This window comes from Carassius carassius, chromosome 42, assembly GCF_963082965.1.
Source record: "Carassius carassius chromosome 42, fCarCar2.1, whole genome shotgun sequence".
NCBI lineage: Eukaryota > Metazoa > Chordata > Actinopteri > Cypriniformes > Cyprinidae > Carassius > Carassius carassius.
This window is the reverse complement of record NC_081796.1, coordinates 19,170,680-19,191,703: the sequence shown is the minus strand read 5'-3', so window position 1 is coordinate 19,191,703 and position 21,024 is coordinate 19,170,680. Positions and strand designations below refer to the sequence as shown.

The following is a 21,024-nucleotide window of genomic DNA, read 5'->3' as shown; positions in this document are numbered from 1 at the left end:
GTTTTACACTATGATTGAGTTATATGTACACGGTATAGAGTTAAAAAACAACTCTGGTCTACACCACAGAGTGTTGATTTTTCCTTAACACCAGTGTAAAGAGTTACAATTTAACACTTTTAAGATAGATTTTAACTCTTGATATTTTAACTCCAGTGTATTGAGTTAGCATTACAAAAACTCTCCTGCACAGCAAAAAAGTCAAATTTAACACCTGGAATGTATATATGACAATAAATAAATGAATCCACAAATCAATACATGTTTACATTTATTTATTTAAATTGAAACATTGTAACTTTATCCCTGCACAAAAATGTCTTCACATTCAGTGTTTTCAATACATGTAAACAACATGTTCTTACAAAAATTAAAACTATGTTAAAGCAAATCAGTGTAAAAGTCACAAAATACGTATTCTTATTTGGTCCATATGTTTTCTGAATTTCATTAGGTTTATCCACCTTTTTCCTGATGTATAAATGGGTGCCGCCATTTGTAAATTCTATGGGTGTAGCTTCCGGTCTCATTTGCGTCCAGCTATTTTTAGCTGTACAAAACAGTTTTGTTGCTTGATATTGACAATTGATGTGTCCTACAATACAATTTTAATCTGTTATCTATATTAAGAACACACTTGTTTGTAATGCAAACTACTGCAAGTTGTTATTCTCCTCGTTATAGCGGCTAATAAAAACAAAGTCTCACTCAGAGACTTACTTCTGCGTTGAGGAAAAAGGTGGATAGTGCTTACATTTATCTGCTTAAACCAAAGCATCTCATTCATTACCATTAAAGCTGAATGCAGGGTCGTACTTAGCTGATGCGTGACCCGATGCAAAGCAAGGAGCGTTCCCGGGTGGGGGGATCATTCAGTCTGTTTACCCCCCAAGTGCAGGGTCTGGTGTGACCGCACCAGTTGCCCCCCCCCTAAGGACGGCCCTGGCTGAATGTATGTTACTGATCACTGAACAAAGTCTGTGCCAGTGGCGTATGGACTTCCTTGGGAAAAAGTAGTCTCTTTCTTTTTTTCAGGATGACTGGATGTGGTTTTCTGCTGTTTCCAGCTAAGCATGAAATCCACTCCCACTTGCAGCATCACAAAAGTGCTCCTGTAAAGTTGGGGGGAAAAAACTGAATAAATTCACATCCATTTATCAAAGCTATTATTAACAAGTGAAATATCAGATTTTTTTTATCTTCATGTGGTTCCAAACCTGTATGACATACATGTCTTATATGTTGTCTGTGGAACGGCATGAGTATAAGTAAATAATAATTCAGGTGAATAATTTGTTTTAAGGGTTATTTCGCCCCAAAAAATAAAAATGACTTCATAATTTATTTACTTGACTGTTGGTCTCTGTGCATGAATGTGCGTTCATGAGACTCTTTTAGCAAAGCAAAGCAATTCAATCCAACTCAACTAGGAAAAGCACACAAGTTGTGAACAATCAAGATGAAAAAAAAAACTAAATAAAATAGAATCTATATACAGCACTTTTTTTCTCTGAGGTAAATATATCTGTTGTGCTCATTGCAACAGAAAGTGATCACGTTCATCATCTGTCAGCTGTCAGGTTTTGACTGTCATGACAACCGAAGCTCCAGTCTGGAGTCACATTTTTATTAATCTTGATTTTTTTTCAGAACTTGTGAGCAATTCAGAGTGAACTAATAGTGTATCATGAACACACAGTCATGCACAGAGACCAACAATCAAGTCAGGATGTTTGTTAAATAATATGAAAAAGTTCAGTATGTTTCTCACCAAACCTTATTGTATACCCGCAGTAAACTTGGAATATACATCACATAATACATGAGACCACTCTGTTATACTTTGGCTTCTATTTTAACAGCTTGACGTTATTCGCCATAGACTGACATTATATGGACAACTTGGACAAGCATATTCGGGACATTTTATTTAAATCTACTTTTGTGGTCTGACAAAGAAACCTATGACATTGGACAAATTCAAGGGTGAGAAAATGATAATTGAAATTTTAACTATCCCTTTAAAGAAAAGCATTTAACTCACTGTAAAAGTAAATATTTTGTTGTAAAAAGAAGTCTGTCTTACTGGAAAATAGGTTGTGATTCCTGACTTCCATGTTGATCTCATTGGGCTGAGGCAGGGCTCTGTCTATCAAAATGAATACACATAAATTAAGGATGGGAAGTTCGATTCTTTTCCGCGAAACGGTTCTTTCGGACGGTTCAATTCAATAAACCGGTTGAAAAAAACGGTCCAGCGGTTCTTTTACGCTCGACGTAATGACGTCATTGGCGAAGACGTAATGTCTATCAAACATTCATATATATATATATATATATATAAGTCAGTAATCATAACTTTAGTCAGTTAAAAACCTCATAATCATGAAAAGTTTACATTTGAGTTTTGCAACAACGCATCCTGATACAGTAACAGCAATAATCTGCATATGAGGATTTAAGTCTTGAAGATATAAAGTAAATAAATTAGGTGTCATCAGCGCAGAAACCATGATCCACTTACTATACATAATCCATTGCGATGTATTTGTTATTAAATGAACTTACGTTTCGCCAGATTGCCCTTCATCCAAGCCCTCGGTTTACCCGCGCTCATAACATTAGCACAGAATCAGTTCGGTTCAGACGAGCTGTGAGCACTGATCTATAATATAGAATATATATATATATATAGATCAGTGGCTGTGATTCAGTTGGCTTCACGCTGAATCACGCATGCGCAGTATCATCAGCTCCTCGGTTCTCGAATCGGACGCGTCCAAAAGAAACGGTTTTCGGTTCAGTGTACTGGTGATCCGAAAACCGATGCAACCGGTTCTTGACTCGAGAACGAGAATCACTCTAACCGGCACGTGCTGCAGTTCAGTTTCATCAGCTGCTCTACTCGTGTTCATGTTCTGTTTACTACAAACTCAATTTGTGAATGTGTCATCATTAACTATATATACAGTACAGATATTCCATAAATCATCCCTTATTCCTATTAAACACAGTCTTGATTATTGTCCAACTTCCCTGAAAACCCCTTTTGCCTATACATTATCTACAATATACAGATTAGAAACATTCATCTTAAAAATAAATAAATAAATAAATAATAATAAAAAAAGCTAAATAAAATATAGTTATTTTATAACACTTTCCGATGTTTAACAAAATACTTTAAAAAATTACACGCATGTGCAGTATCATCAGTTCATCGGTTCTCAAATCGGACGCGTCCGAAAGAAACGGTTTTCGTTCAGTGTACTGGTGATAACTCTAACTCTAACTGGTGTAACTCTGTTTACACTAGCTAGTGTTAATTCAACACCACAACTTTAACACTTTAATCTAAAAGTACCCAACACTGGGATTTCAATACTGAAGATTTTGCTGTGTAGTGGCATCTATACGTATTTTTTAGTTTTAAGCAATATCACAAATATTTGTTATATTATAGTTCATTTTGCCAGATAAATTCATTTTTGGGGGATTTTTAAAATGCCTAAAATGGATTTATATTTTTCAGATGTGTCAGCTCAGAATAGTCCGTGGAGGGTTGAAGACTCTGAGTGTTCTTGTTGTCCCATCAGCCAATCAGTAGAAATGACACCATTTCCCTGTTGCCTGTGGATAGTCACATATGGTTCAAGTGATTGTCTCAAAAACTTAAGTGCGCATAACTGAGTGCCCATGAGTACATTAATTAATCTGTTCTCTGTGACTTATTTTTCCAATTCTTTTTCATTGTATCCTCTCTTTTCTGACCATTTCCAGATTTTTCCATTGTGATTTGGACCTGCTCATTGAACTGAACTTTACATATGACTCTTGGTGCTTGTTTTCAGCTTTTTAGCACAGGGAATGATGGGAAATGTAGTTTTTTATGCTAATCTTTTATTAGCAAGTATACTAATTTATGACTCAAATGTATAAAAAAATTAAATTAAACTGTACATCAACATTCACAATTCTAACTTACTAACAATACAAATTTCCAACAATAATCTTAATTCTTTTTACAGTGAGATCATTCCAACATAATGTGTATGCAGCAATAAATCTTAATTCCACCCCGGTTCCATGTCAATTATAATATGATTGTGTAATATTCTGACAGACATACTGTGAAACATTTCTTCAACTGAAATGCGTCTTTATTTTAAAAACAGCAGTTGCACATGATGCATCATGTTCTTGTGTCCATCCGCACTAGCCTGTAGACGTATTTAACACATTCTTTTGGCTCCCCAAAAACACAATGAATTGATCTTCAGGTGTCTGTGACTTTACGATGGGCAGCGGGGCGACGTTTCGAGGATGGTGTGATTAATGCTCTGTCAAGGGTTCAGGAGAGAATGTGGTGATGGCTGTGGCATCTGATTTGCATATCTACTCTAAATAAAAGCTGGTGAGTCATTGCTTTGAAGTGTTAAGAGGCTCCGTGTGTCAACTCCTGTTGTGCTTTATAGATATCATGAGCTCCTGGGAATGCCACTGTGGTGAATTCAGGTTTACATTGTCACACAGCTCTAAAGGTGGTTAACAGCGATGGTCATGGGTGATGGATGCTTAATTTCTCTCTGGTTCCTTCATTCAGGGTTGTGGGCTGACTTCTCTTAAACTTCAGATTAAGTAAACATCATCTCACAACTGGGCTGATGGTTTATTTTTGTGATAGTGTTTAACCAAAATGTAAAACTAAAAGGGAAAGAAAATTTCTGGGATACTTTTTTCACCCTAATTTTTGGATGAACTATCCCTTTAAGACAATCATTATAATGAAAGGATCAAATTTTGTCTTGTGAAGCAAAACAAAACAAAAAAGTTGCAAGTTTATAATAAACAAATCCATCATGATGATGTTTTTGACTTCAAGTTCAAACCAGTTCAATCATACGGAAGCATGATTATGGATTATGTACTCATAATTTGGCCAGAAGCAAGGGTTTAAAATTAGAATGCATTAATAATTAATTTGTTTCTTACAAACACATACTGTAGCTTTTCACTCCACAAGACGTCATTTGATGGGCTGGAATGAGATGACACAACTTTTTCGCTAAAGAATGTAATATTATGGATAGAGTACTCATATTTTAGACTGAAGCAATGGTTTTAAGTTAAAAACAAGTTAATGATGAATTTGTTTATAACAAACACAGCTTTTTTCAGTTCTCTAGACATTAATTGATGGGCTGAAATTGTGTGGATTATTTGGATTATTATGATGTTTTTATTAGCTGTTTGGACTTCCATTCTGACGGCACCCATTCACTATACAAAGGATCCATGAGCAAGTGATATACATGCTGTTAAATTTCTCAAAATCAGATCTGATTAAGAAACAAACCTATCTGCATCTTGGATTGTCTGAGGTTGAGTAAATTTTCATTTTTGGCTGAACTATTCCTTTAAGGAAAACTGCTTTATATTGGAAAACAGTGTATGTACAGTCCAGCAGTCCTGTGGTGATATACTGTTTGCAATATAATGCAGTTAACAGTGTAAATCACAGTGCATTTCTTGCTCATGAGTCATGACTTCACTTCCGCTATACTGAAGTCTTCCCTCAGTATTGCCAACGGTGTCGTTTTTGTTGCAGCTCACTGAACAGAGATAATCATGAGAAATCGACAACCTACACTTTAATTACTCTGGAGCTCTATAAAACTTGATGCACATTGTAGCAGAGCTCTAAAAACCCAACTTCTAAGAACTTTGAAACCTTGACTGCTTTTAGATGTGACGCAATTCACCAGGAGGTGTGGATTTGCCAATCACGTTAACTGATCTGAAAGCTGGAGTGTGGAATTTTTTTTCTTCTTGTACAAACATGGCACGTGAAAAAACAAATGCTGCATTATGATGCAGATGCACACATATCTTCAGGGCAATCCTCAGTGTTTTTGTCCCAAGAATATGGGAATAAAGCCATGGTTCTTTGGCATACATATTTTGACTCATAAAACAGGAGATTAACACACTTTATGGATGGAATAAATGAAATGATTCTGGAGCCATTTTAAACGTGAGCTTGATTTAAATTCTCTAAAGATTAAATCGAATCCGGTCCCTATAGACTAAAGCATCATGACTACATCTCTTTTGACATTGAATATGTGGGTGCTTTCATTAAAGGTTACAACATCGTCAGAATATAAGAACAGTTCTTCAGGAAGAACAAGGACAAACAAAGTGTACTTTTCTGTCATCCAAGAGCTTTGTGGAAACATTTTAAAGTAGCCAGTCTGTTCTCTTGAGAACACATTGAACTGTTGAGCATTTGAAGTGGTGAATTGGAGCAAGTTCTTTTATAAAGTACTTAAAAGTTGTGATATATATATATATATATATATATATATATATATATATATATATATATATATATATCACAGCGTGCTGATATACAGCCATATTGCACAGCTGTGAGTGTGATATTGTGTTTATACAACAGTTTGATGGCAAGTGTGTAAACAAAAAAGAGACAACAGAGTGTCTTTAAAAACTCAAACCTCTGTTACTAATTCAAAAACATCACAGCCTTCATTCTACAGCTCTATCTCATATTCACACTTTAAACTAGTTTGAATGCCTGCTGAGGAAAGCGATATTTTTGTTGTACTATCCTTTCATCTGTTAAGGGTAATTTCCGATGACAGGGCTGCTCACTGTATTTGTTGGCTGCATCTTACAATGTGTTGTTGAAAGTAATAACTTTCTTGTTTACAACCCTGTTTCAGTCTCTTTTAATATAAAAGTCTTTACTGCTGACGCTATTATAAAAACAGTTTCTTGTTGCCATCTAATGGTGGAATAATGTAATTAAAATCACCATCAGAAACACAAACATCCTTTCTCAAGATGAAATACTATTATTAAATACTACTATTATTTATCTAAAATATTATTTATTGAATAATATTGACTATTAATATATTGAATATATTTGTAACGCTATATAAACGTTTGTAGTCACAGGAAGAAGGAGGCGGGAACCGGCGAACATTCAAATCAAACTTTAATAATAAATAAACCCCTCGCGGACGACTGCCGTGCACAAACAAAACCAACACACAAAAATTTTAATCCAGGCCTTGTCCTCTCTCGTCCTTCACTGTCATCGCTCCTCCTTTATCCTTCCGGATCTCCTCCGTGGGACTCGAGACCGGTGAGTGGAGCAGGTGTCACTCATTTCCAATTTCTCCACCGGCCTTGACCCGTTCCCATGGCTCTCGGCCCTGCCCAACTCGTCACAATATTAATATTATTGAATATTATTGAATAATAATATTTAATAAACAACAACAACAGCCATCATAAAAGTTGCTAAGCAATTCAGTCAAAAGTACAAAGGCAGCGCTCTGATATACAGCATTAAAATTATATAAAATATAACGTTATGAGATTTTGCCCTCAACCAAAACTATAAGTTAAGGAATAAATAATAGATAAATGAGACCAAAGACAGCCTGTTAGAATTACCCAAAACAAATCATATCTTGTGTTTAAACACTGTAGAGACATCAGAGCCAGTACAGCAATTTCCAGAAGAACTGGGCGAGGTAATGTTGTGCTCTGTTAATGAGAACTGAATGGCTGCTGACGCCCTGGAGATCAAACCCCCGAAAACGTTAAAGCAAATTTTCTAATTATCATCATCTTTATTAACAAACCGCATATTTGAAGTCTAAATAACTACCTTCCTGTGACACAATTTCTGTAATCACTAGAATATCAAGTCAAGAGTCAAGCGGTATTTATTTGTCATTTGCATAGTTAACACTGGGGAAAACTGGCTGGAAAAGGCTCTCAGACAATCAGATTCGAGGACCAGAAAGAACTCTTGTATATATATGTGTGTGTGTGTGTGTGTTTGTGTGTGTGTGTATCTGGGTAGATTACTTGAAAATTGTAATCTGTTATTGCTTTCAAATTACATTACAAAAATTGTAGTTAGTAACAAAATCCATTACATTACACATTTTAGGTGTAATTACAAATTACTTTTAGATTGCTTTTGGCCTAGCTTGTTTATCAGATTGACTTGAAATAAAAATGAAAAGAAAAAGGTATTATATTATTAACATAAGCATTAATACATAAAGATGCAGCATTAAACTGTCCCAAGTATTAATTTCCTTGTGTGACAACTAGCCCCGCTCTTTTAAGTTTTTATAATCATAGTCTAATATATGCATTTGCTAAGATAGTATAAATAAATGTTCCAGGTTCATCTAATTCAAATAGATTATTATTGTTCATTAATGAGTGTTGTGACATGTTTGCATTAAATGCAACAAACAACATCTCCATTAATTGCTCTAATGAACTGCTAATGTGCTACGTGAAAATACAATTAGGACAAAACAGAGCTTCTTGTTTTAACATCGGCAACTCGCGGTGCAGTCCTCGCTCAGTAATGACATAAACCGATATAATAATGCTTTAAGTGTTCACTTCAGAGAGAACGCTGACTCTCCTGAGATGCTGGAGACCTTCTCAATTTTTAGACGCGTCAAATGAAAATTCAGTTCACTGTATTTATACCCTTCATTTTGAAAGACTGGGGGAGATTCTTTTTAGCGGATCGCCATTTTTATTGATTCAGTGCCATATTCTGTCCTCATTTCAGAGAGCACATCAAGCTGTGTCTTTTCCCTTCTTGATGTTAAAAGTTGGAAAGAGGCCTGGAGAGGGAACACTTTTTAAGCCTAGACTATAAAGATACATGCACCGTTCCCTTGAGAGAGGCTGACTCATCCAACGAGAGCCTGAAACTCACATATCGATAAATTCCACGGCCAATTCACCAGCGCTGGCATCTCCTTCTAACTGATCACGGACATCTGTTGTCATTCATTCCCAAACAAGAAGTCACCTTTGTTGACTGCAATCACTTAAGCTGATGACTGCTCTCAACAAGTGAAAAATATACAGTACACTTACTGCAATTAGAGCTCGGCCGAGCATCTCAATGTCTTTGCCTCTATACCTGACAAACCTTAAATTAAGCTTCTTCTTTTTTTTTGCTGAGAGGTGTCGTTTCGATATACGCGCACATGGAATTAATTGATGCATGACCCTGTGTCTGTGTAAATCTTCAATGTTTAATAAAGTAATTTCAGGTGTCTCAATATTGGGTTCGAATAGGAATGGGTTATTCAAAATGAAGTCATTTTTACACATCCCCTGCCTTGAGTGCGTGAATGAAACATGATTTGACGGCAAAGAGTCGTTTCACACACTTTTTGCACAATTAGCAACTTTAATGATGGTGATTAATTAACAGGGTAAATCAAACTGATTGATGGGTGCAATCCTCTGATGATCTTCAGTCTGAGATTCATAGAGAGAGCTCGAAGTATCAACCTTGAAGCTAATGAACGCCAATTAGTGCAGGAGATGACTTTGGTATGCCTTTGTTTAGGCATCTCGTTCGTGGTCCCTAGAGAAAAAAAGGACGACCATGTGTTGAAATATCCACATAATGATGTAGATGGAGCAGACCAAGGAGACCTTTTCACAGTGCAATTAGGTAATTCTTTAATGACTGTTCTAAGAATTCCTTTTTTAGGCTTCCACAATCATCTACAGGCAGGGAAACTTTTGGCCTAGGTAATTAAGATTTTTAAACCTAGAATGTGTACTCTGTGACTTCTTACAAAACTTGCCATTTTAAATAGCTGTTTCTCGGATGACTTTTTGGAGGGTGTCCCTGTGCATCGTAGCATTGCACGTTGATTATCCGCTCTGAGGGATGCACACTTCCACATTCATCGGGAGATGGATTTGATGGCTGATTATGGAAATAACACAATGCAATCAGTCATTTGGACTGCATATGCTTATGTGCCCATTAAAAAGATGGTTCATCCAGAAATGAAAATGCGGTCATTATTTACTCACCCTTAAGTTGGTCCAAACCTGTATTAGTTTTTTTTTCTTCTTCTGTAGAACACAAAAGAAGATATTTTGAGAAATATTTCAGATTTGTTTTTGGGTGTTTTTTTCCATACATTTAAAGTCACTGAGGTTCAGTGGTGTTTTGGACCACACTGACTTTCATTGTACACTAAAAAGAAAAGAATGTTTTCTTCATGTTTTTGTTTTGTAATATACATTACATTTACATTTACATTTATTCATTTAGCAGATGCTTTTATCCAAAGCGACTTACAGATGAGGACAGTGGAAGCAATCAAAAACAACAAAAAGAGCAATGATATATAAGTGCTATAACAAGTCTCAGTTAGGTTAACACAGTACACGCAGCGTGGGATTTTAAATAATATAATAAATAAAAAGAAAACCGATAGAATAAAAAAAGAATAGAGCAAGCTAGTGTTAGAGATCTTTACACATACACACACACACACACACACACACACAAATACAATTGCATAATAAATGAAAAGAAAATAGAATACAAAAAGATTAGAAAGGTAGTTAGATTTTTTTTTTAAAGAATAGAATTAGAATAGTGAGTGTTAAAGTTAGAGGGTAAAATAATATTTTATATACATTAGAGTGTATATAAAAATTTTACTATAAATGTTACTGGATATTTATGAATGGATGAAACCAGTTGAAATATTCTTGAAAACAATTTTGATGTTCAGCAAAACAACAACAAAAAGGTCAGTCATACATGTTTGGTAAAAATAACAGAATTTTAATTTTTGTCTGTCCCTTTAATTTGAATTTTTGAAAAAATCTTCTGAAACGTGCAACCTAGCAATAGTAGATGAGCGTTTGATTTATGCCTACAATCTTTAAAAAAAAAATTATGGCGATGCGATTGATGAACAGTTTTGGGTTCCCAAAAGAGCCTTTCAGTAACCATCTCTTAAGCGCGTCAGATACTTAGCCTAATCAACACAGGTGGACATTAATCAAGTAATCAATCCCATAGAATAAATATCGCTGACTTACCTCTATCCATTGACGGTTTATCAGCATCCCTCCTCCACCCCATCTCCTCACTTTGAGTTCACTTTATAAATAGACGGGGAAGGGGGGTACTCTAGGTTCGGGCCATTCCCGAGCTCGGAGCCCTTCCCCGGACAGCACGCCAAATATGCATACCATACCTCAGCTAATTATATGTAAGCGTGAACTCGTGAAATAACCATTTTTATCCTAGTGTGAAGAATATTTTAATAATCAAAAGAGTCATTTTGCACTATAAAGAGCCTTTTGAGCAATCGAAAGGTTACATGGATGTTAAAGATTCTTCATGGAACAAATCAGTGCCAATAAAGAAAGTGTATTATTATTTAGATTTATCATAATTGCAAATGCAGCATCACCTCAGAAAAAAACAATGAAATGAGAATGTCTAAAATTTTTGGTCTAGTTACAATCCTGCAGGAACAGGATTTAAATGATGTGCTTATGGATGAAGACGAAAAGCAGAATGAAGGAGCAGAGTGAATATGATGCTTCTAATCAGTGCAGAGTTATGTATGTGTGTGTGTGTGTGTGTGTGTGTGTGTGTGTGTGTGTGAAGGGGCAGTGACAGGGCAAAGCTGCACGCTCCCTGTGTGCACACGGAGGAAAAGGCCACAAATCATTGATTCTGTGTCACTGAAACATAATCAAAAATCGTCCAGAGACATTCCCACAGGATTGAATGCCCTATTTAGAGAAGACACCAAGTGAGTTAAGGGCAACGCTGGTCACTTTTGCTCAGTGATAAACATTTATCATTTTAACAAACTAAACTATTTAGCTTTTTCTTCCAAATTAGTAAGATGCTAATATTCAAAACATTCAATGTGATCAGCAACTACTAAAACAAAACTGCTTCTACCTGACCTGACCCTAAAAATTGAAAGTTAACCAATGTCGTGAGATTGATTCCGATGTATTAAATAATGTATTTGAATTTAATAAAACGTATATATTAAGGTTACCTAACAATGTGACGTTTTACTTACGAAACTGCCCTAAACGAAACATGTTTACAGTGCATTGCAGTGTCTCCAAAGCATTTTAGTTTAAAAGCTGCTGCACAAAAGAAAATTAAGTACACTTTGTTTAAAATATTCATGAAATTGCACTTAGTAGTGCAGTTAGTTGGCAAAGATTTGTAGTTTAAGCATGAAAGGTTTTTCAGTAAACAATCATTGCATGCAGTGCCAGATTTATCTATGATTTTCTTGAATTTCATGCAGTTTTGTTTACTAATATAAAAATATTCTGCAGTACCTAAATTAAACTTTCAAAACAAATTAAAATACTTGTGAATAACATACACTTTTTATTGGGATGCGGACATACATGTGTTTAATGCCAGCAGCAAGTCCTAAAGGTATCCTTAAGAAAAAAGGCACCTTGACATACAAAGAAATAAAAAGCTGTGATGTGTGTTTTTTTCTAATGGTGCCATTTTAAAAAGTGACGTTTCACCCTATACGCTATTCAGTTGAGTTGTAGATCACGATTTCTGCCTGTAATAAATATTACATTGTTATTCACAGTTCATAGTCATCAGGGATAATAAGTTCACATCCATCTTTTGCTTTGATGCTGTTTTTTTCTAGTGTTCCCAGAAGAGTGTTCCTTCAGACGCTTCTTGAAGATTTCAATGGATTCTGCTGTTCAGGTGAGGTTCATTTTTAATAACAGATCTATAGTATTCTAAAATAACCTTCATATGCATAGAAAAAGATGCTTGAAAGATGTTCAAGCTAAGATGTTTGCTTTGAAAACGATGATGATGACAGTATTTCAGCACATTTAGTGCTTGGTTACACTGTATAGTGGGTGGTTTGTGAATATGACACAGGTTTTCACAAGTGGTGCAGCTGTTTAGTGAATTCAACCCACGTTGTTTATCTCTATGTACAGTACTGTACTATAAATTCTTGGTGTTTTCTAGTATAATATTCTCATGCTAAAATGATTTTAGTATGAAAGACAAGGAGGACCTCATGACTTAAGCTTACAGGATATCTCTGATATATAAAGATGTCAGTTCAGTTGACTAAAATGTATGATTGATTTTCATGCCAAACCCAAAGCCTTCCTCATCTGGGCTACTCATGTCACGTCATATTAAATCATGTCACAGACAAAGTAGAGAATGTCTTGTCAGGCCCAGCAAAACGCAAAGGCAGAAGTGTCAGAAAAAGGTACAAGACAGGGATCCCACAATGTCTGTGACGAGTAAGATGAAAGCAGAAAGGGACGGGTGCAATAGAGCATGGCGTTCCTGGCATCATCATCTCAAGGTGATTCAACAACAAAGGCCAACAGTGAAGAATGTGGAAAAGTGGAATCTGGACTTTGAAAAAGATTCCGTTCGGTGAGAGGAATTGTATTTAATTTACTTCCATCTAGTCTGCATTGAAAAACATGTGACGGATGATCCATGTGTAAAAAAGAGAATGCTTTTTATAAAGATAAAAATACAATCATAAATCCCTGCTGTAGAAACAATTCAAAAGAGCAGTGCTTAAAGTAGCAAAATAGAAGAACTTATCATTCATGAATCATGCACGCTCTATTTATATTAGCTGTAAACTAAAGCATTTCTTAATGAACAGACCTGTGGGCGGCAGAACAAAAGGTAGATTTATTTTGTAATACACAGGAAAATCTTTGTTCCTTCCCACAATTAGACGTGCCTTCCAAAAATATCCATCAAAATAACAAAGCTTTCTATTGCAGAACCAAATATCAATGGAAAACGTAATTAGGCAGAGATATGTAATATATTCAAAGTAACAAATCAAAGATGCATGCGGAGCAGAGGAGACCATCTCCGCTCACTCTGAATGAATAATTAAGCCAGATGATGTCTGACGCTGTGTGTGACTCTGGTACATCCGTGCTGATCCAGTTGGGTTCAGAGTTTTGTGGCCTGAGGGGTGAGACGGCCGCTCGGAGCCCTGACCTCATCTGCTCTCCCTGACAGCCAAGAGCTCCTTGTATTTTAAGAGACCTCTTAATGGACACACTGTTCTCAATGAAATATCCAAATAGAGCAGATTTAGCATGCATCTAAAGGACAGTCGCCTGATGGGGTCGCAGTGACATGGTTTTGGAGCTCTGTTTTTTTTTTCACTTTCCACTGGTTGGACTATAATCCCGGATGACATTTACATACCCATGAGCAATTGGATTTTAACAAGCTTATTAAAACTCATAGGGTACAGCTGATGAATTTAGACATCTCTGTCAGACAATAAAGTCTCTGCCATATTTGCATTATGATTCAGTTCATTTGAGATTAAAAGCTAGCAGAGTTCTTATAGTGTCAGCAGTAAAGTGTGCAACTTGTTATCTCATAAACCCATCAGAGCTCAGCAACCGACAGATATTAAAAAACAGTTAAGAACTGTGATCCAGGAAGTTCTTTTTAAGTGCTAAAGGTATTAGCGCAAAGTTATTAAAAAAATCAACAGTGAAGAATTTAGTTCTTCATCAAATTCACTACATATTGTATTATTAAGGTACACATCCTAATATTGGTAAGGCAGTTATTCATTTACTGATAAGTTAATCAGTACATAAAAGAAATGTAAATATCTATATTCAAAATGTTAAATGTTGATATTCAGTATAAAATAATAAATTAAGTGACATAGGAAAATACTGAAATATTAATATGAGAAAGGGTAATATTATAATATTTATGTAAAATAATTATAGAAAATGATGATTATTATTAATAATAATATTAATATAATGTGCTATATTTATATTTAAAGTAAGATTTGAATCAAATTACGAATGGAATTTGGATACAACCAAATATTAGTTTGCAGTTATTGATAAACTTATATTTCTGATAAATAAACTTTATATTCTATATATATATATATATATATATGTATATATATATATATTACAACAGATATTTACATTAAGTGTCGTAAGCAAAGATTTAAACATTAATATTAAATATTAAAATATTAGTTTGTATAAAATATATAAAAAGTTTTATATAAAACAATTTTCAATAATAAATAAAGTGCTATAGGTACAGTACCAATGAAAATTGACATTGGAGAAGTAGGTTATTCATCAAATTCAGTAAATACTACGAAGGTATGGGAATTTTAGGCCCAACCCATAAAAAAATAGAGTAATACAGTTAAGTCTTTGATTTAACAACAGCATGGTGTCTATAAACATCTGAGTGTGCTGTTTTTAAACATCTCCGGGTGCCATTAATATGCGCCTGATAAACCAGGAGGGAGCCAATATTGTGAGTTTCCTCAATTCAATTAAAGACACCAATTCATATCAGCAAACAACCCATTGAGAAGACTGATGAGCCCTTCTTTTGAGTCAGACCCCAGTCTATTTGGAGTAAGGAGATCAGCAGGCTCTCCGAGCCTCTTTACACCTATATTGATCTCTCCTCACAGCTGACTATATCTGTTGACGACAATGTGCAGATTAACAGTGTCATTGTTAACAGCGCTGCCGTAATCCAATGCAATTACAAGGATGAAAGTGAAGTGTCTGTGTGCACATCAAGCGATGTGAGGAACAAATGAGGTAAAAAGTGGAATAAACTTGAATGAAGAGTCACATGACACTCTGTTACACTGTATTACACCGATCAGGGGCAAGATTTAATGTATCTCTGACTCTCTGAAGTGTGTCAGTATTTGTCTTTAGAGCTGCTGGTAAACATATGACATGCCTTATGATGCCTTTAGCCAGCATTCACCAGTGAAACCATAAAAAGCACTCGAATGTATTCAATGCGCTGGGCCCACGGCACTTCCTGTGTTTCATCATCATGTGGCGTGTTTTGTGATCCACTTGCAGACGTTGATTTGAAATCACAGTGACATCGTTGACCACGAGCAAATTAGCAAATTTTGCGGCAAGGTGGGAAGTTGCATTTGTGACAGAAAGCAGCCGCATGTCGTGATGGGACTTGACATGGGGCCTGAAGGGAGGAGGAAAATTGCTCTACTTTATTAAGCTTTTGACCTGATCATTTGTTTGAACATTTGATACAATCAATCAGAATGAAAACTCCCACGCAGTGGAAAAAGTATTCAGTCTGAAACATCAATGAATGTTAGGAATTGCTTCATAGAGGTGTTTTGTCTAACTTTTAGGATCACACAGACGTGGGGTGAATATAATAATAATTAATTTACAGAGTGAATCACCAGCGTAAATTTGAGTGGATCAGGAGGTGCTTTGAGGAATCTCAAAATATAACCAAGATGTCTTCCGCCTTCTTCATCTGTCAGCTTTATCGTAGATGGATGCAGTCATTATCCATAATAAAATTATTCTTGGGATAAATCCACTCTTCTTGTTAACCATCAGCCTTTTTGCCCTGAGCCTTCCCCATCCCACATATCATAAATGTAATGGCACTTTCCACAAATAGGGTGCAAATTGGTACCCAGTGACTTTTATTTTTAAAAAGCATTACAGGCATAAATTCCATGCTTTTATCGTAAGAACTATGTTAGATAAGCATGAAATATTAGCTAGTTCAAAACACATCAAATTTCTGTATCCCTCCTTCGGCCTCTCCTACTCCAGAATTCTTGATTTTATGATCATATCCAAAAATTAATATCACACAACATTGCCCTAATTTTCACTTAATTTATTGAACTTTAATTCATTGTAGTGTTTTATTTTATATAAAAGAATATAATCTAAAACTTCATATACACTGAAATACAATCCTACTAAAATCCTAAACTCTTTTTTTTTCCACTGTATGAGCAGTTTTTGTTCTATTATTTTTACAGAAAATAAAGTAAAATACTACAATAAATTGAATATCAATTCAACATAGGTCAAAATTTCTTAGTGATCTGTGATCTAACAAATTCTTGCACAGCTTTTTTTTTCAGTGTATGAGCTGTTTTTCAATGAATTTCATTTGAAAACAATTTTGCTCAGTTATTGCTAGAATATTTTACAAAGACATTTTGACCAATATGTGAACTGATGTTCATTTCATTGTAGTGTTTTACTTAATATAAAATAATAAATCATAAAACAGCTCATACACTGAAAACAACTTGGATAGGATTGACTTTACTAACAATATTCATCAACAAATTGCTTGAATAATTCACAAATAATTACAAATACATTTTGAAAATATATAGTAGCCTATAGTATACAGCAAATAAATACTCTATTTAATCTTATTTACAACATCAAAATAATAATTTTAGTGTGAGATTGATAGCCAGCATTTTTCACTGATCATGTGTTAAGAAAAAAAATCTTTTGGGAAATATGTAACCTTTGGGTATTTCTTTACACATTTTAGCAGGTATTGTCTAGAAGCTGATTGGGACGCCTTCTGACTGGCATTCTGTAAGCAGGTGTGAAGGGGCTCTAGCCAAGTGTTCCGTCTCCCAGCTTCCCTCATGGCCGGAGCAGAGCGAGGGGGAGGACAGCCCTTGACAGCAGTGACTGCGGGAGTGACGTGGGCCCGCCGCTTCGCATCTGTAATCACCGGTCCGGGACCCGAAGCTCGGTCTGTGCTGTCTGGGGAAGCGACACCCGATAGAGCATCACCCGAAGATCACCACGCCCGTGCGCCTGTGAGCCGGTGGCTGCAAGAACTGAACAACCTGCGCTTTACTGTGATGTATTTGATCGATTTTGGCGCGGAAATAAGATGGAATTGATTACTGTGACACCTCTTTAAAATGCATCTTTGGTCATTATGAAGAATATGCCATTAAGCAAAGATCAAGAATGCGACTAAATATTAAAATTCAGTCAATGAAAAGTCACATTTGGTCAAACACGTAAGATTTATTTAATAAATTCAAGAGCGGTGTCAGTAATTTGAATTTGGTGTCATTTTGTCAGTTGATGTTCGTCGTGCGCAACACAAATAAGGCTGATTTGGCGCCCTGAGCTAACTTGCCATGGTTACTTCGGTTGAACTGGAGACTTCTGTTCGCGAACCTCTGTTGTTTAGTGCATTCTGTCTTAACTTGAAATCTAACTTTAAGGGAACTTTTTAACATGCGCTTTTTAAACCCTCACACCAAACTTAGTTTTGACTTCCTTTGAGAGTATTGAAGTTGTGATTACGGAGTCTTATAATTCGCACCATGCGTTTAATATTTTTTAAAAGCATAAAGCTAAAAAAAAATTGAGAACATTTTAATACTATATGAATACCCCCCCCCCCCCCCCCCAAAAAAAAAAAAAAAGATGAGAGAAGATCAAGATGATCCTAAAATACCCATGGTTTGTATGCATCTTCTTTTACACACATGCACACTCAAGCGCGCACACACCACGATGACTCATTCAAACCGAAAACTGTTCGCTTACGTTCATTCAAGTCAACTGTCCCTCCCCTCTGCGCAGACGCGAGCTACTAAATGCGTGACACTTGTCGCTGACCGTGGCTATATAAATGCAAACTCCAGCCTTCCTTTGAAGAAGTCCTAAAAGTAATAACTTGGTAGGCAACAACTGGAAGACAGACGCACCTCGTAAAGTTCAAAAACCATCCAAGGATATATCAATTACGCACAGGTACGCAACATCTTATCTGGAATGAGACCGGTCATATTGTGGTAGACTAGGAAACGTCAGGTAATAGCATATTAAAATAATAATCTTTATTCTAGTTAGTTTGTATTGCTATGGATGCGTGCTTGTGTTTTGCGCACAATGAGGCACCCTGCTATCCAACTTTAAGACGCGCGTAAATGCTCAAGTGGACTTAGAAATATATAATTGTGCAATGCAAATATGAATGCAAATGTTCTGTAAGAGCATTTTAAACTAATTGGATATGTCATGATTTGAGTTTCGTCCCAGAGTGCGTAAAACTGTTGCTGAGAAGTTGAAATGGTGCGCATAATTGACTCACTTCTCCCGCAGATTCTCCTCGCCACTTTTTGACATGAAGCTTTATTTTCTCGTCACCACCGTGGCTCTGCTCGTTGCCTTTCCACCACCGTATGAATGTAGAGCCATCGAAAGCAACTCCAACCAGCCAGCAGCGGACCCCGATGGAGAGCGACAGGCGCCGCCGGTTATGGCACGCATAGGGGAGGAGTACTTCATCCGGCTCGGTAACAGAGACCAGAATCCTCTCCGATCCCCAGCCGACAGCTTCCCCGAGACATCCCAGTATTCAAAAAGAGCACTGCAGCTCCAGTTAACGCAGCATCTGTTGGAGGGGAAAGTTGGGAACATCGGCCGCTTGGATGGCAATTACGCGCTCCGGGCGCTCGATTCAGTGGAGAGGGAGCGCAGGTCGGAGGAGCCGCCAATTTCCCTGGATCTGACCTTTCATCTGCTACGAGAAGTACTGGAGATGGCCAGAGCCGAACAAATGGCCCAGCAAGCGCACAGCAACCGCAAAATGATGGAAATATTCGGGAAGTAACCATGAGCAAACCCATCAGCCAAAGATATTTTTACATTTACCACAAGCGTGAATATTCTGTACCATAGTGCTGCTTTTCCATCATGATCTATTTATACCGGTGACTTATTTATTTGTAGATATCTCAATGAAGGCGAATAGAGTACAGTAGGTGTATATGAAGCGCAAAACTGTTAGCACTCTCCATCAATGTTATTGTATAAGTGATCATTCAGAACTGTAGATGAAGAAAACGTTTGAGTTTCTTAAAAAAAGACAATATTTTCCAGTACTGTATTATTTTATCTGACAGACTTGAGTTTCATTGTAACATACAGTACACTGTCTAAGTTTGTTAATAAACTAATGAGCAACCATTGATTTTTGTTGTGCAAGAGACTGTCTTATATTTATATTTTTCAATAAAACTTTGAAAGTCAGTTTGACACTTCTTGTCTAGATTATTGACATGAAAAAGTGATTAAATAATTAAAAAATAAATATACTTATTTTTCACAGTAATTGCGTAATTTTTTTATTTTATTTATCGATGCATTAAAACGTTGTCAAGATAACTGGAAACTGTTATATATATATATATATATATATATATATATTTTTTTTTTTTTTTTGATAACTTTAAGGATTAATAAATGAGGGTCATCCCGAGATTATTGACAGATATGGCACATTGTTCCTGATTGGTTTAACCTTTACCACCTACCTTCAGGAAATTGAACCTAACAACAATAATAATAATAATAATAATAATAATAATAAAAAAGTCATAAATACATACAAGGTACCTCAGAGGATATTGCACATATACACTGAATTATTAAATCAATTTACTTCCTAACGCTCAATAATAATAATAATAATAGTAATAATAAATAAATAATGTTCTTGTAGCTCAATTGGTAGAGCCATGCGATATCAAGCGCAAGGTTGGGGGTTCGATTCCCCGGGAACACATGATAGGTAAAAATTGATGGCCTGAATGCACTGTGAGGCGTCTGCTAAATGCATAAATTTAAATAGAAAATATTTTTTTTCTGGACTTGGCAGCATGTCTTTTAAAAGATAATTCACATGCTTTGGACAAAATGTTATTGGGGAGAAAAAATTGAGTAGACAAGACCATGATTACAAAGGCAACTGATTATCAAATGCAGTATAAACACTGGTGATGAATGAAACGTTTCACACCAAACCAAATAACTGATGTGTGGTGACTCATTCTACAGCACTGGAGATCTTGGGTGTAGTTTCACTGAAGCGTGTCATAAACTGAATGGGTGAAGCATATCTAAATCTGATCAATAACTCAGATGTGAACTAACAAGGCACTCAGAACATTTCAACCTTGTGTTTTACGCAGCACCACAGACTCAGTTTCACTAGGATTTATTCATTGCAGAAGGTGGTGAGACTAGTGTTGTTTTGGGGTTTCGCTCCCTGGACCTCATTAAGTTGGTTGTAACTGTTCTCTGTGTGAAGCCAGAAGCACATCCTGTCACTGATCACCCTCCACTGGGCCAGAATATATGGATTACGCAATGTGATGGCACTGTTATTTCAGCTCGACATCCAAGATGTGCAAACAACACTTGTTTACTCTTTGCCTACAAGACCAGGGGAAGACAACTCTGAGCAAAGAGATGTGGTGA

At 36.0% G+C, this 21,024-nt stretch overlaps 1 protein-coding gene across 6 annotated transcripts in view; it reads left to right on the top strand.

Moving 5' to 3' along the window:
- LOC132124241 (corticoliberin-like) overlaps positions 1-19,794 on the top strand; it is a 28,553-nt gene extending 8,759 nt beyond the window's left edge. Inside the window, exons 2-3 of one of the 6 annotated variants that reach the window (XR_009426733.1) lie at positions 12,552-12,613; positions 17,337-17,807. Coding sequence is in view for 3 of the 6 variants with exons in the window: in XM_059535174.1 (XP_059391157.1) it covers positions 18,887-19,375 (489 nt within the window). In the remaining 3 variants the exon portion in view is untranslated. Of the gene's footprint in view, positions 1-12,551; positions 12,614-17,281; positions 17,808-18,328; positions 18,574-18,864 lie in introns of those variants that run through there. The other 5 variants (XR_009426731.1, XR_009426732.1, XM_059535174.1 and 2 more) reach the window with 5 other exon arrangements.
- Positions 19,795-21,024: the final 1,230 nt, after the last annotated feature.